The sequence below is a fragment of the Andrena cerasifolii genome, chromosome 6 (genome assembly GCF_050908995.1).
Source record: "Andrena cerasifolii isolate SP2316 chromosome 6, iyAndCera1_principal, whole genome shotgun sequence".
NCBI classification, from domain to species: Eukaryota; Metazoa; Arthropoda; class Insecta; order Hymenoptera; family Andrenidae; genus Andrena; species Andrena cerasifolii.
The window spans coordinates 16,981,523-16,999,327 of NC_135123.1; the positions used below are offsets into that span (position 1 = coordinate 16,981,523).

The 17,805-nt window shown below is 38.4% G+C and overlaps 2 protein-coding genes across 2 annotated transcripts in view; one reads left to right on the forward strand and one right to left on the reverse strand.

The window, feature by feature from the left end:
* The window catches only part of LOC143370457 (uncharacterized), a 41,427-nt gene that overhangs the window by 17,378 nt on the left and 6,244 nt on the right, over nucleotides 1-17,805 (reverse strand). The window lies entirely within an intron of this gene.
* Nucleotides 1,051-17,221, forward strand: Orco (odorant receptor co-receptor). Its single transcript, XM_076813782.1, has 9 exons — nucleotides 1,051-1,568; nucleotides 7,005-7,139; nucleotides 7,888-8,271; nucleotides 8,841-9,095; nucleotides 9,851-10,104; nucleotides 15,051-15,150; nucleotides 15,399-15,503; nucleotides 15,930-16,085; nucleotides 16,595-17,221. Exons 2-9 carry the CDS (start codon nucleotides 7,005-7,007, stop codon nucleotides 16,643-16,645), a joined length of 1,440 nt encoding a protein of 479 aa, XP_076669897.1. The 5' UTR covers nucleotides 1,051-1,568; the 3' UTR covers nucleotides 16,646-17,221.

Below are 17,805 nucleotides of genomic sequence, written 5' to 3' on the forward strand. Positions count from 1 at the left end.
AATGCGCGGCAGCCTTCAACCAGAAATTTGATTTTCATTTTAGTTATAGGGAAAAAGTTCCTGAATGACCTCCAGATACCTAAATCATACTTTTCAAATACTCGTCGCGTTAAAAAGCTGCAAATTTAATGCGGGAGGTGCACCTGCAGTTACTTTCATTAGAGTGTGTATTGTTAGTGTGAGCAGCTTGCTGAATAACGAGGAATTTGATACGTATACTGTTTTCATTTTGATATTCGAAGCAGGAAATGACGGAAATTGAAGCGAATTCGCCAGAACTAGGTATTGTCAATGGGAATTGACAATCGCGCGAATACATAGTAGCTATCGTAGCTATCGAAGTTCCCGCGTCAATAAAATACCTAAACAGGGACATCTCGACTGCTATAGCTACATAATGTTGTTTCGCTGTTTTCCATCGAACCGAGCTTCGATACAGCGGAATATTACGTGAAGTTCGAACACTGAATCAAAAATAACACAGTATCTTACTGCTCAGCGAATATTTTGAGTAATTAAATGCTACCTCAGTATATTTTGTCAACTTCAAGTGCAAATCCATTATTTTCAAATTCGAGCTGAAATAATTATAAACGATTTAAACATGCTTCTTCTAAACTTTCAGAGCGTTCGATCATGGTATCCAAAAATATTGCTCCACCTGCTCCAAATCCTAACTTAAACGATGCCAATATCCACGAATGCACTGAATGCAGTCGTGCACCTACCAAATTCAAAGTCAAAGAAACTGTAACATCTGTAAATAATTTCAAACTCGAAATCAAGGAACTGCAACACCTTTAAATTATTCCAAACTTGAAATCCAGGAACTGTAACATCTTTAAATTATTCCAGACTCGAAATCAAGCAACGGCAACATCCTCGATTAATTCTTCACCCACGAAATTCCCTTGAAACTGGCGCCCAACGCTTCAAAACGGTCCCCCGCGAATTCAAAAGCCCCTGCACCCCGCTGCAAGCATTCCTCGTCGTTGCAAACGAATGAACGGAGCATCGGACCCGAAGAAGACACATCGCGCCCCATCGGCCGGTGCGAATTACGCGGGCATAGTTTGCCAATCGCTGGCTCTTTCCTCGCGTTCGCCAGCAACCCTCCCGCCCCTGCTGCGGCTCGTGCCGCGCTGCTCGTGGCGGGTGCAGTCGACGAAATCTGAATAATTGATGCGATTACAAAGCTCCGTGTCGACGATACAAGAAACAACATGGCCACGACAAGACGGCAGCAACGGCCGCGGGCAGACGTCTGCGCCTCGCTACCCATCGCCCATTGGTCCACGTTTGGTGCCCCGTCCGGCTGGAGGGGTTTCACCGGGGCGACAGGTGGTGGCACCCCATGGGCAGGAGGGCGGAAAGAAGAGGAGAAAGCACGAAGAGCGCAACCCTCGCCACGGTGACCGTGGGTCAGCCGGCTCGCACTGTCAGTCATCGTCGGCATCGAGTGCCCCTGCTGCCGCTGCTGCTCGCACGAGTACCCCTCTCAGCGAACTCGCTAGGAGTTCGCACTCTAATCGTGGATCTGATCGGATTGACCACGCACCAGCCTCAAGGTGAGCGACGCGATGCTACCGGGGCGAAGGGTTGCCTGCAGATTCGGCGCGATTAAGACGAGGTCCTGATAACTTCGGTATATTCCTTGCGGACCGTGACTCGATCGTCGGGTCTCTGTGTGGTCTTAGGGAGCTGGACCTCTTGGTCCGGAAGGTGGTGTAGTTGTTGGCGCTCTAATGGTGGCAATTGATCTTCTGAGGGGATGTTGGATCTTGTTGAGGTTCCGAGGATCTACCTCCGAGAGTGATGTTTGCCTGATTCAAGCTTCACTGTGTTGTTTTATTGTGTACTCTGTGGGAGTTTCTTCCCTTAAGGGGGAACACCACTGTGGCGGCCGGAAAAGTCAGGGAATTTGGAAGGCATTTTACAATTTTTTTTATTTTTTGTTTGCGTGCTTCTGTCCTTTAGGCTGTTGAAATTTGATCTTTCAATTTGTACTCCCTCTCTCTCTCCACGCTTTGGAAAAATTTGCTCCGCCGATACTGCGCGTCATTTTTCATCTGCAACGAGGAATATTTGGCTGGAAAATGTTATTAACAACGTGGTTGTTTGCGCTCGATGACGAACAAAGCCCACTGGTTTAAATAATGAATAACTCCGTTTTTAAGAATTTTTTTCAGGAATAATTTACAGTTTTTATAGAAAAATTTTATTACCTACCTTTAGTACAATGTCTTAAGAGATTACAAAAAAAAATAGAGAAGCGTGCATAAATTTTAATATAGTAAGTAATCTTCCAGAACCCCCACGCGTGCTGGTCGGATGTGTAACTATGGAATAGCAGGTCCGAAATCAAATTTCATTTTTTTTTTATAAACTACATGAGTGTAGTTTGTATTTATTTTTTTTATAGACTCTTAAGACATTGTACTAAAGGTAGGTAATAAAAGTTTGATATGAAAGCTGTAAATTATTCCTGAAAAAATTCTTAAAAATGGCTTACTTTTCCGGCCGTCACAGTGGTGTTCCCCCTTAATGTATTTGAGGGGTGTATTTATTATTCATTGGTCTGGGGTGGGTTTCCATTGAATTCGGTTAGATGCGAATATGACACGACAGGTTTAGATTTTTTTCTGGAAAATGTGGAATAACACTTCGTTAGCTACACGATTCAGAATGAAGTCGCGAAGGTCGTTCGAATTCTTTGTATCATTCAAGGGTGCCTGAAGAAACTCGCAGCTACACCTTTCGACTAGGAGTTCTTTGCCATTGGTAGACGTGGAATATGATCTCTGCTTGCACAGATTAAAAGACAGTTAATCCTCGGGGAAGGCACATGTAGAAAGAACAACAAATCTAACACACATCTGGTACCCTCGTGCTAAGATACTCTAATTAGAAAACTACGATAATGGAAAACAGTGCTCTAAATGAAGCAGTGAGAGCAACAATGGACTAAGCCACATTTTTTTTTCAAAATTGAGTTAGTAGTAATAATGTATTCCAATAGGCTCTACTAATTATATAAACTAGAAAAAAAATCGATTTTTTTCAATGTGGGTTAGTTCGTTGTTGCTCTCACTGCCTTAAATAGTACTTTAGTTTGTGGGGTACGATAAGGGCAGAGGAAACTTTTTTATTATCCTCAATTCATAAGAAGATACATTAATATATTCTTCTCGGTAATAAATATAAATATAATTATAAATTATAATATATTATTCATTCGTGTGAGTTATATTATAAATGATATGTACTCATACTAAGTAAAAATTCTTATGGACACGAGCATTCATAAGAATTCATAATTATTGATAAGTAGGTATATATTAATATTATATCCAGTTCAAATGGGTGATTGACCCTCCTTGCATCCCTTAGTGTCTTTCCAGCGGTGCCAGTGGTGTTTGATATAAAAAATTAGGACTATCCACGATAAAGAAGCTCCTTAGTTCAATATAAAAGTGAGAAGAGGTGGATGTCAGTTTCTCATCTAACTTACCTTATTTACCAACCACGTTGAATTCGCCTGGCTACTATTCTGCCTCTTTATTTTCCCACCAATCTCACTTGTGGCAATTCTAAATGAAATCACAGAAAATGCAAAAAAAAACAACTGTGATTATGTGATCGTAAGCGTAAAATATCTGTTCGATCAGGTAACAGTAGCATTTACGGTCTGCGCGCAACCATTGGAAAATTAATAGTGGTCACAGTGAAACGAGCAACGCCACGATTTCTTCATTTGTGGTCGCAGGAATATGTAGTACCGTTTATGAACAGAGCGCAGTGGCATTTGCTGTACTTTGCGTGTGGCATTCGTATAGTTTGTGGTTACAACAGCGTCGTTTGTGGCTGTTCCACTTATGGTCCCCCGAAAAATGTAGTACAATCAAGAAACTTACTTGCGGCCGTTCTACCCGTAGAAATTTGTTATCGAAGGAACAGGGAACATTTTTTAGAACAGTGAGATTTATAGTTTTTCAGTAATAGTGGATATTAACCTTTCGTGGTCACACTGGGTGCAATGGACCCGGCCGATTTTTAAACAGTTACCATACGAACTGTATCAGTCTAATCGAGTCCAAAAAATTATAATACACGCTTTGAACATTGTAGAATATGGAGTAGTCGCATTTTAGTGAGAAATGATAGGACAACATGTACCAAAAAAATCAGAAAGGAAAGCCAGCAGCTTGGTAGCAAGCTCCAAAGTTAAAAAGCGGGTCTATTGGACCCAGTGTGGCCATAAAGTATTAGGCTAGTACATCTTCTAAGGAAGAGGACATACAGTGTCCCAAAGTCACTGTGACCAAGCCACATTAGTTAGTCATAGAATTTTTCCGCGTACCACTGAACGTACATGAGTACGAGGGATGTGAATGTTTCTTCTAATTAAAATTCTTGTAAAACGCTATCATTCTTGGGGACTATACAGTCTTCTGACAGTTCTAACGTTTAATATCGGAGCTTCGATCAAAAGATCAAGGCCTTTCTTTAAATACTATTCAGCAGTAGGTATGATTCTGGACTCTAGTGTCCTATACAGTTTTTTTTAAAAAATTGGAAACGTCTTACCATCACCGCTAAGAGCTGGAAAGAATCGTTAGTGAACTTTCAGAAAAATAACTCAGAGCAAACATTACAGTTTCGTTCACCACGAAATCTGATGCTGGATGTATTTGCATATATACCGCAGTGAACGTGCTGACACTGCAATTTGATTAATCTCACTTGCAATCGTATCGCTGACGTTGCTTTTTCTTATAAAGACCACAGCACGATTAAAACAATACCCACAGCACTAGAATGAAAGCACAAGCCTTTATCTTTCCCAAAATTAATCTACAAAACTCATTTTCAGAAGTAGAAAAAACTTCAAATGAAACGATTCGAACCACACTTCGTACAGATGTCTTACAGAAGTGTCCTACCGAGCCGAAATAAATTTTGGAAGGAAATATTCATTTTTCTGCTTACTTATTTCGTGCTATACCCGCCGCTCGTTTAGGCAAGGCATACATATCTATAAGCTCTGCCTGTCGATACTTCACTGCGCGAAAGTTTGTCGGTAGGAAAAAGTTAACGGAGAACACGGAAACGGTATTGCGAACGAAATTAAACATGAGCGCCCATTAATTATACCTCAAGGACGTAAACTCTAGCTCGCATTCATTCTCAAAGCTATATTTTTCAACTCTATTGTATTTAGTCGGGGTGGAAGTAATCGATGTTTACGAAGATATACGTGTGCATGAATTAAATGCTAAGCATTGAAATTCCAGCGTTGGCCTGCGTAAAGTGCGCGCACGAAATTGATTCGAGTAGCGTAATCAAGAAACTCTGAATGATTACACATTAATTATGTAGGCATAACGACCTTTGGATGACAACGAGGATTTGCAGGAGTTGTACAATTAAGTACTTAGAGCTCCCTTAATCACTATTTTGACATCGGCCTAATGCAACGACAAGTATTTTCACGGCTCCCCTTCGTGGAGTTTAGTACGTGTTCGATAGCAGCAGGGTGTGTGTGTGTGTCTGAAGAACGGAAGTACCGATAGTACGTAACGATTGCATAGACGTGTGTCTAGTATCAGAACTGCCATAATAATAGTCATTACCAGAGGTGAGCTTGTCTCGAAAATATATTTATCTTTATTGAATATTTTATTGCGATAATAATTATTCGTTATCCATAATTATTCAATCTATTCATTCGATTAATTCAGCATTATTTATATAAATAACTATTCCAAAAAGTATTTGAATATCGATGCAAATAACTATTGCGAAACTTATTCGAATAAATAATATGAATAATTGTTAATAGTTGCCGCTACTTGCTGCCTGATAGCTGTTTTTACAAATAATAAATTCTAAGGGCGGTATTCTCAGTCGCTACTTATTCTTAAGCAAATGCTTAAGCATTCGGCATCCTCTACTAGCTACTAGGTTAGTAGAGGATGCCGCATGTTTAAGCACTTGCTTAAGAATAAGTAGCGACTGAGAATACCGCCCTAAGTAGGTATAACAGAGGATTCGGATAATAAATAATAGAGAGTTGGAGCGGAGCTCGGAGCTGGAGCGCGGAGCACGGAAAATTTTTACTGCTCCGCTGCTTCAATTTCTTTTTATATTATTTGAATTTTCTTTCATTTTATAACAGCAGACGAATGAAATGTTTTTAATACATACTAATTCTCAATTTTCCATCATTGAAAAAATATTATATCGTAGGGCCGCGCGTCCCGGTGTTAAGGAGTGATAGTGCTTCTTTTGCCCGAAAATTAAGCATTCTTTAGGAATTTTTTTCTATATAAAAATGAAAAGCTAGAAAGATGAGTTTGTTGCAAATGAAAGATCACTGTTTGAAAGCATTAAAAGAATTTGTATTTAAAAAAAAAGCAGCTGGAGCGGAGCAAATGAAAAATTGGTCTGCTCCAACCCCCTGATAAATAATACAAGTAGCGAGTATTAAATAATCCGAAAACATAGTTATTCGTCACTCTATGCTATTCGAATAAGCCCTTATTTGCTTATTAGATGTCCATACTACTATATTAACAACAATTAGAAAAGTAGTATATGGATATTAAAGAAGTAAAAAAAGAACATTTTGAAGAAGTGGAAAAAGCAGAGACTGATTTAAAAATGTCATTGTGAATAGAGAAGCAGTTATAAGGAGTTGTTAAGCCCTAGATCATTAATTTCTAAATTCATTTAACTAAAAATTAAAAAGTTCCAACTGCAATAGATTTCACGTCTCTGGCGATTTTCCCACCCCCGTTTCCATCGAATGAATGCAGAGCTATCACAGAAGGTTGCAGATTAAAGCTGGCAGTAACTACTCATAGTATTTGTAAATCTAATAAAAAATAAAAAAAAAGTATTTGTAAATGGTGTTATATAAAATCTCTCCTTTTCTGTGCAACGAATGTATGGATCATCGTTAATGGGGGGAATAAACACATCGTTCCAATCTTTTGTCTCAGATGATGAAGTTCAAGCAACAGGGGCTAGTCGCGGACTTGATGCCCAACATACAGCTGATGAAAGCGAGTGGGCACTTCTTGTTCAATTACTACCCCGACAACTCCGTAAAATTCATCCATAAGATCTACTGTATAGTAAGTAACAACGACGAAATATAAACTTACGTAAACTGTCAGATGAGACTACACGTGACTGTACAAGATTTCTATTACTAAAAGCTCATCTATTCAAACGACTTCGTCGCTTAGCAAGATACTCAGTTCCATAAAGGCTCTAGCAGACCATATAAATAAGGCATCCAGTAGCATGTAATGATACACTAATTCATTCCATGAACGTATTAGATGTAAAATATAAATATCGTAATATAAACGAAGCAACATGAGATGAAAAAGTAACTACTTAAGTAGTATCGTGACATAAAAGGTTGCAAGAAAAATTAAATCTGCTTTCTATTCACATATTCGAGAAGTGCTTGGAGAAAACACTATAAGTGGCAGAATTAAAAGAAAAAAAATTTATTTGAAAATTTTCTACGTAAGAATGGTAATACTAGAGTGTAAAATTTGAATTTTCGAATATAGAATTCCACGTTTACACCCCATAAAGATTTCTTCATTTCACTGCGATACACACTGACGATCAGAGCTTTGAAGCAACTCGCCATAGCTTCCATATAATTTCTAATCTCAAGTAATCAATTACTTGTAAAACAACGAGTCACGTGTGATCTCCTCTTTCTCTTGTACGGCACAGCCCCAAAGTCGAACCGATTTTGAACAACCTGCTGCCTTCTCAAGGAGATTTTACATCTGTTTGAAAATTTTCAGAAATGATATGCTGGGGTGGATAAGTTGTACCCTCGAATTACTTGATCCTCAGGTGCACCTGGTTTTCATCCTGCTGCAGTTCGGTCTCTGTGGCATAAATCTGATGCTCGAGAGCGACGACGTGGACGATCTTACGGCGAACACGATCACGCTCCTCTTCTTCACGCACAGCGTGGTCAAGCTGATTTACTTCGCGATCAGGAGCAAGCTGTTTTACAGAACCTTCGCTATTTGGAATAATCCGAACAGCCACCCACTGTTCGCCGAAAGCAACGCTCGTTACCATCAGATCGCCATAAAGAAGATGAGACTGTTACTGATGATAGTCATGGGGGCCTCGCTGATGACCGTCATCTCTTGGACCACCATCACGTTTATCGGTGACTCCGTGAAGAAAGTCGTCGATCCTGTCACCAACGAAACCACCATGGTCGAGGTACCGTGTAACAAGTGCCATTGCATTCATGCCTTTCTTCTGCTTCCTTCCTGCTACGAGACTGCGCTGGTTACGAAGAATATTTTCTTAATTATATCGTGTTTCGATTTTTTTTTAAATATCGTTGTATTTGGTATTAATTATACGAGGCATTGCCACGTTATGGGGCAAAGTAGAAAAAATGGAAATTGTTCGTGCTAAGAAAGATTGAAAATTCCTTTTCATTTTTATGGCGATTCCAGACTTCCTTTCATATTTATTTAGACCTTTATATTTGTACACTAATTACGATTACCCTTCGCGCACCACGCTTAGGCGCTCACCTTACCTTTGCCATTTTTAATACATTTATTTTATTCGCACTTTTAACCACGACATAAGAGAACATTTTTATCACACGTAATTTTGAAAGAAGTAAGGGGATTAAATGTGCACTGAAATAGGGGGTGGTAATTTCTTTCGTATACACAATATTCTTTACCGTTGTCAACTGTCAGATCTAAATAAAAATGTTAATTCGTAACGAATAAGAAGATTTCAAAACGAAAACAATTTTTACATTCTATCAGATACCGAGGCTGTTGGTTCGCTCTTGGTACCCATACGACGCCAGCCACGGAATGGCCCACATTTTGACCCTCCTATTCCAAATATACTGGGTGGTATTCGCCATAATGGACGCGAATCTTTTTGACATACTGTTCTGCTCCTGGCTCCTCTTCGCTTGCGAGCAAATTCAGCATCTGAAGAACATCATGAAGCCCTTGATGGAATTCAGCGCGACCCTGGACACCGTTGTGCCAAACAGCGGCGAACTATTCAAGGTACCATTCACCTACTTACGCGAAACTTTTAAACGCCCCCGAGAAATCGGATACGGTAACTATTCCACCGAAAAGAAAAAGAACAGCGAGTCTGGCAGCATCGCCGAAATTCATTATACAATAAAGTAATCCGTTCTTTCAATTTCAGCAACTGAATTTGGGATTTTTTCTATTTATAAAAAGTAGGGATGGGTTTCTCGAAGCGCCGAAACCTCTAAACCCAAGAAAATTTAGAGTTTCGAGAGTTCGAAACTGCACTTGTTTTCGTGTTTCGAAACTCTCGAAAGCCAGATAAGAAAAAGTATAAAATCAATGACTAAAAAATCTGTATTTTGTTATATTTTTGAATTTTCTTTAAATATAGTCAATAGAGATTTACGTAAAAGTATTCTTGATTTCGGTTCTTAAAGCAAAACATTCCAAAACAGAATCAGCACCGCAAGTTTCGAGAGATTTTAGACTCTCAAAAGATTTGAAAGTCTCAAAGTCTTGCAAAGTTTCGAGTTTCGAAAATTTAAAAATTAGGCTCGAACCCACCCCCAATAAATACTCAAATCAGTCCAATAAATACTCTGCTCCCTGACTCTAAACTCAAACTCTAGTCACTAGGTGTGAGGTATGCTCGTCTGAAAAGTGACTTGCAACACTTTGCTGGCATCTCAGCTGAGATCCTTAGTCGCCTGCAGGCATACTGACATATTAGTGCGCTGGTAACGATCGTTTCTTCAAATTTCTCGAACGCTTCTGCTCCTCAGGCTGGTAGCGCGGAGCACGTTCGGACTCAAGACCTACCACCACCACCACCAACGCCACCGCAAGGTGAAAACATGTTAGACATGGACCTCCGGGGGATATACAGCAATAGGACGGATTTCACGGCGACATTCCGACCGACAGCTGGGATGACGTTTAATGGAGGTGTAGGGCCAAATGGATTAACGAAGAAACAAGAAATGCTAGTCAGAAGCGCCATCAAATATTGGGTGGAGAGGCACAAACACATTGTCAGGCAAGTGATCTAATTGCTTCCGTTGATCTTCAGTGTACGTTGTTTCCAATCTCTAGCACATTCGTTTCTTCTTCTTATATTCATCTGCCAGAGATAATACTCGTTTAACAAATATGGAATAAGGTGGTGAATATGCCTGAAATACCTAACAGGAGCCATAAAAATATCTGGATAGGTTGGAAAGCATCCCTTAAATGTCTGGAATTAGATTACTTGAAAGAAAGTCAATGGGACGTATGTAAGGTTCTTGGGCAAAGCTTAAATTTTCTATACCTGCTTCAGAGAAAGAAAAACATAGTTTCTTTCATTTAGACAATTACTAGATATTATAGACAAAAATTCATAACTTTATTGTCTATATATTAGGTGATGAATCTACGCACTAAAATTAGTGACAAATGTTATTTAAATATTTTAATTAGGTATATACCATCGTATATTTTTTACTTCTTCGAACTTAAAAATTTCAGGGATTTTCAGGGGTCAATTACACCCCCTTAGAGTGAATTTGGGCAGCAAACAAAAATTCCGTTGTAATCAGGGGGAAATTCCCTACATATTCGCGAAGTTTCAGAATTTTTTTAATTTCCAGGCTCGGGATGTTCCCTTGTTAGTCCCCTTAATTTTAATTTCAAAACAATTCACACTTCTCGCGTTGTAATCGAAGGCAGCACTTCCGAAATTCGGCGGGGTTGAATTACGACCCGTCGCAGTTGCAAAGTTCGCCAGAATGGCGAGCGCCTTGAGCGCGGTGTAACCCAGTTTCCCATTTCGATTCCCATCTCCCGAACCCGCTCCTACACGGAAACGTAATCTACGACGACAATAAGAGGAGCTTTCGGCATCGCGGATGTTACAATGAGAGACCACCATTAGGATAATAATTTCCGTCGAGCGCATACGCAAATTCGCGCGAGTTTGTCCCGATTTTTTTTATCGCCAGCTCACCTCGAGGAGGATTAATTACGATTCGAGGAAATTTTTCTACCGCCGTTTGCACTATCAGCCAATAATTCAGACGCCGGATCGTTTTCCGTGGTTGCGTGCCGCAGGTGCGCGTGAAATCGATATTCTTTTTACCCCGCTGACGTTTCCTATTATTTATTCAACGCTATCTTAAACTCAAATGAATCGATTTAAGAAGCTTTACTAACTGAACGCGCTAACAGAATATTCCCTGCCTCGAAGCAAATTAAAAGCTACTTTCAAGTCCACGTGGCACTTAAGTCGAAGTAGTTCTGTATTAAATTAATTCCAGCTCCACAATAGATTTGAATATTCAGGCGAATGTGGCTTCGGGCTTGAACATTTTGAGAATCAATTTACCCGGCGACAGCCAGCCAATTCCTTCCAGGTAGTCAGTTCATTTCGCGTAGCGATAAACTTTCGTAACAGGCTAAGGCAGCCGGTGGCTCGACAATTTTGAAAATCAATTTACCCTGCGTCAGCCGTCATTATCATTGTGTTGGTGCACAGCTGTTATAAAAGCTTCGTTCAATAAAGATGAAATATTACTTGCAAGAAATTCAATGCTCACTAACCGCAAACTTAAACTTATGTACATGAAGTCAGTTTGCAAATGTTTTTCCTTAAAATTTGGAAGCAACTAGATAACCATTGGAAGAGATAAAGAAATGAATGTGAGCTCTTTTAATTGTTTATACGACAAAGAAATTATGCGGAGCTAGTATATTAAAATTCTTATCAGAAAGTAAAAAATATTTCTGTTCTCCATCGACGTTTATTTATTATGTCCTTAGTTTTAACACCCACGCGACCAATTCTTTCGAGGCTTCTACTCTTATATTTCTCCATTATTATTTCAGAATGATTCACACTTGCGTTACTGACTTAGGGCAACATTTTCGAACCTATCTATCTAATTCGTTCTACAATTACTCGATGGGATTCAGATCCGACGATCGTAGAGGCCACTCCACGATCTTTATCCCACTATTGGCTTGAACACCCTCGAACTATTTATTGAAAATATATTTCACATCTCTCGATAACGAGGAGCCAAATAAAAGCATGTTTCACTATATTTCCAACTTGCATGTATTTCTATGCGAAACACACCCTTATCTACTACCCCAAATACTGGTGTCCCGCTAAAACACAGCGGCTACCCTGATACTTTGCAAAGGGGGTGACTACCAAGTACTTCGCAACTACCCGGAGCGAAGCATGCGTTCTTATAAAAGTTGCATCGGTTATTCTGAGGAAATGAGCTTACAAATTAAGTCGATCGATGCTAGCAATTGCATATGGAATTGGACGAACGGGCGAAGAAAGCGGAGCTCGCGAGGAGCCCAAGTGGTCAGTGAAAAGTTGGCTAGGGAAATCGACCCGCGGCCAGGTTTTCCCTTGGTACACGAGACGGGAATCTTTTAAAGCGAGGAAGAAGCAGCGCGAGTCGTTGGTGTCGCGTGGATCACGAAGTAAGTTTCAAAGAAGGGTGGGGGGAGGCCGAGCGGTGTTTCCTATAGGCTCTTCTTCGGCGACGGAGAAACAGGGGATGCGTGCGTTCCCACGGTGGTGAAGTATTTATTCTAAGAGAACGCGATATTGACCGCAACTGGGGATGTAGCAGCCGCGGACCGGACAATTTATTGGACAATTCAAGAGTTGCACGCTCACGTTCACGTTCACGTTCACGTGTAGTACCCCGGCATACGTGTCTGACACGTGTGTGTACACGTTTCTTTCGCGGCACGGACGACCCACGTTCGTCGTTTGCCCTTCGACCGCCAAGTGAACTCCTCCTCGGGGGATTCGCACGGGAAAATCCGCCGAAACCTGTTGCCGAACCACCGTGCCGTAGTCTCTTCTTTAATTTCGTGTTCGATAGGATCTACGATCGAGATAGCGGGCAAATAGGGACGCTGGGGAAGCGTTTCTTCTTCTTTCGCAGATAAGAGTCTCAGGGAATCGTTTCTGAATCCATTCGAATTTCCTCAAATTTTCTCGTTCAGGGACTTCTAATAATTTCTTCCTTCAGCGTTGGGTGTCGGGCTTGCTTCGTCGATTTAAATTATTAAGTTTTGCGTATTCATGCGTTTTTATTGATATTGAAAGGCTAGAGAGTCTAGAAATGGCTGCAGAGGGGTGGGTTTCTAATTTTTAAGTGGCAAATATGACTGACTTCGGTAATATCAAAGAGAATTTGCAGCAGGGTGCTACTTATTTGACTGTAAAAATTTATTTTTTATTTTTTCACTGGACACCCTGTCAATGTAGTATATATTCACCTTTATGTTTAAGTAATGTGGTGTTAATTTTATTTTTTTTCAGTTACATTGAACTTTGTGCTTCTTAATAATGAAAATGCAATTTTCTTTTCGACGTGTTATATTTTTTAAACACATTTGCTTAACGTTGGAATATTTTTACCAAGTAAATTTGTGAAGCAGTAATTTTTAAGAATAGTCGATTTATATTCAAAAAAGTCTAGTAATAATGTTTGCTAGCCAGAGTGGGGGGAGGGCTGGCAAAGCGGGTTGCCATCTACTATTCTGGAGCGGGAATTCTTGATATAATATAAACTCTCAGGTTTACAGAGTGCCTGGTATATGAATTCGTCTGAGGTAAAAAATACAATTTTATTTCAGAGTAATTTTCTCCATTCGAGCTTCTATTTTGTTTAAAGTGTAGGAGCGTGGAGTGCTACTAAAATAATAATGTAACGACGAGTGTATAGAGGTCGAATTGAAAACGTTTCGTTCGAGTTCACTGTCAGCTTTCCGAACAGTTGTTAATGAATGAGGGCATTAACGCGAAGGGAATTTAAAGGGCATTTAAAGGGATCGAAGTATTAACAGGCACCTACGTTAAAAAAAAAAGTACAACGACGTGAAAAGGAAATAAAAATGTGGAAGAGGGTGTTTTAAAAGGGCGTAGTGACGTCATAGAAATAGGGTGGTTTTTTAAAGGAAATAAAAGCAGCAACGCGATAATGAAAATACTCGGGGAGGATGAAGATATTAAACAGAATGGAAGTATCATATGTGAAAGGGTTTTGAAGACTCGCGACGTAAGACAGAGATGAAGCTATCCATGAAATGAAAGTGTTAAAGCGAAACGTCGTCGTCGCAGTAATAAGAGTGCTAAAGAAGTATTAACGATATTAAAAATATAAAGCTGTCGAGAGGCTGGTGGTATTTGAAGGTGGGAATGTTAAGGGAATAGGTGTATGTTCAAACATGTGGAAGTATTAAAAGAAGATGAAAAATATGTTCCATCAACTTTCCACATTTTACAATCATGAAATAATGTTTTTAAATTTAAGTAAAATGAAGAAGGGAATTTCTTCTTAGTAACTCGGACCATGCGTCTCGGTTTCCCTCTTTAAGATACTTCGAGGTATCGATCATTCATACAAACTGGATAGAGCTAATTCAGCGACTCAGGGCTGAAATGCATTATTCAGGAAGTAAAAGAAAGCGCAGGAACAAACGCAGCGAGCCATTTTTAAATAATTAATTCTGACTAGTCACTCTTACTAATCATTAAGGAATAAAACATTCCTTAGGAATATTATATTATTAGTAAGGATTTGTTAAACGTGTCTCTTCGCGTAACACGAATTGCAAAGACGAATATCTAAATAATAATTTAACGTTAAAATATCTACGTCGTAATAAAAGTATGTAGTATTTTTTTTCAATAGCTTCGAATTCCTGATTAGAGGTATAATTCTGAATTAGTAGAAACTTATATCTCTTTGTTCGTAGTGTTCAATTATCTTTGCATGTGTTACATAATTTACATTTGCAATTCAAGAGAAACTCTGCGACGAGCTGTTCACTCTTATAAACAGCAGATTTTATTACCAATATTTTGGAAATTCTTAAATTAACTTGTAGGTAATAGAAATACAACTGAACAACTTTGCGCATTACGATCAACATTATTATTATAAGCTGTTTCTTATTATTCCTTTGTAGATTGGTCACTTCAATCGGAGATGCTTACGGCGTTGCTTTACTGTTTCATATGTTAACCACTACTATCACCTTAACGTTGCTTGCTTACCAAGGGACAAAGGTAAGACGACTTATGCATTACCACATTTGCAATTAACGGTTCGTACTAACAACAAAATGAAATTTCGCGAGAGAATATATTAAAAACAAATGGAAATCGATTCAGGTCCTTCTTTAATTAATCACAATGCATTAACACAAATGGTACATCGACACCTTCGACTAAAAATAAAGAGAAATAAAAAAAGGAAAACCTATTTGTTCTCGTTTTCTATAACAAGAGGAGTTAATCTGTGATTTCACTCGCAGATTCATGGGGTTGACACCTACTCGGCCTCAGTAATAGGCTACCTCCTGTACTCTCTCGGTCAAGTTTTCATGCTCTGCATATTTGGGAACCGTTTGATCGAAGAGGTACGTACGACAATTAATTTAATTCATCGCATACCTGTGATCACCTAGAATGATTAACAAAAGAACAGTGAGCCCTTCTATTTATCCGAAAATTCCTTTATCCAAACATGACTTTATGCCTTCCTACTATACAGGGTGTTCATAAAAATCTGGAACATTTTTTTCAATATCGGTTCTACTCACCGATAGAATAAAAAAAGTTGAAAGTAAGGTCTTTCGGTGAGTGGAAGCAATCCTGAAAAAATGTCCCACATTTTTATAAAAACACTGTGCAAGGCGTATTTACTATCATTCGAGTCTACGAGTCCATTTTCTTATTGCAATTACTGGAATAGACGTGGCAGACTAATATTATTCAAATTCACAAAAATGTGCTCCAATCTTATATTAAAAGACACTGAGCTTTTCTAAATGTGTTGCATACAGAGCTCGTCTGTGATGGAAGCCGCTTACTCTTGCCACTGGTACGACGGGTCTGAAGAAGCAAAGACGTTCGTCCAAATTGTCTGTCAACAGTGCCAGAAAGCGATGTCGATTTCGGGAGCGAAATTCTTCACCATGTCTTTGGATCTCTTTGCTTCGGTAAAGTGATATGTTCCATCCACTTAATCATTACCAGCGTTCATTTGTTAAATCCGTATGTGCCTATGATTGGCCACAAAACGACGATTTTGAAAAGTGACTTCGTTGAAACTATTATGCTACCTTTGCTACATTCAAGTGAATTTTAATGCTCAAGCTATTTGGGTAGCCAAGGAACAGGACAACGCACAGTAGCACGTTCGAAATATTGAACAATTAGAGTAGGGAAAATAAGGGGAAGGGTTTACATTATTTAAAGTATGAAGTATTTCTGTTCCACTGGGTAGCAAATTATTTGCTTGATTTATTTACTCACGAGCGGCTTCTAATGTAGTCAATCGTCGAAGAAGGGGAGTTTTTGTAAATAGAAAGGAGTGGCTGGGAAATTTCAGACCCCGTGATAATGTTGGTTTAATGCTCGATGCATTAGTATTACCATTATTAGCGACGATACCCGCGAAGTGACGCTCTCCATTATTAGTTAATAACTTAGACGTCCAACTTTGCAGGTGTTAGGTGCCATGGTTACCTACTTCATGGTGCTGGTGCAACTGAAGTGAACATTCAAGAACACTCACTTTAGGAATGAACGAGAGAGCTGGATTGTTCGAGTACGCGTCGTCGTAATTATCAAACACGACTTTCGTGCTTGGTGCCTTGTAACGATTTTATGGGAGCACGGTCGCGCAGCGGCTCGAGTGGAAGCTGTGACTGTAGAACAATTTTCGATTATAGATTGCTTGAGAGATCGCCCCTTGCCTTCAAATGATCCAACCATTGCTTCGAGTGGATCGGGAACTCGAGGATCAGTAGGTACCTGTATCTAACCGAATACAGGAGGATCCAGAATAAAATGAAATTAGAGGCTCATCAATTATGTCGTCTACTATCCAGATATCAGAGTGCTATAAATACGCGTCACAACTAGAACTTAATTTCTAAATCTGGGTCGAACTTCTCAGGTGGCTGAATTCAATTACTGTATCCCTATTACTCAAACACAGACCCCTCGCTACTCGAATATTCGCGTATCTGAAATTTAAATACTGTTTATAAAATTATTGCTTTGACTTTTGAAACATATATATTTTCACAAAATAAGTAGTAATTATTGAGTTGATAAGTTTTTATTTCTATTTTTGGCGAAGGCGATTCTATAATAAAACTATTAATATTAATATTTCTAATAATATTCTATAATACAAATATTGATATTAATATTTCTAATAATATTCTATAATAAAAATATTAATATTAATATTTCTAATAGTATTCTATAATAAAAATATTAATATTAATATTTCTAATAATATTCTATAATAAAAATATTAATATTAATATTTCTAATAATATTCTATAATAAAAATATTAATATTAATATTTCTAATAATATTCTATAATAAAAATATTAATATTAATATTCCTAATAATATTCTATAATAAAAATATTGATATTAATATTTCTAATAATATTCTATAATAAAAATATTGATATTAATATTTCTAATAATATTCTATAATAAAAAATATTAATATTAATATTTCTAATAGTATTCTATAATAAAAATATTAATATTAATATTTCTAATAATATTCTATAATAAAAATATTAATATTAATATTTCTAATAATATTCTATACTACAAATATTGATATTAATATTTCTAATAATATTCTATAATAAAAATATTAATATTAATATTTCTAATAATATTCGATA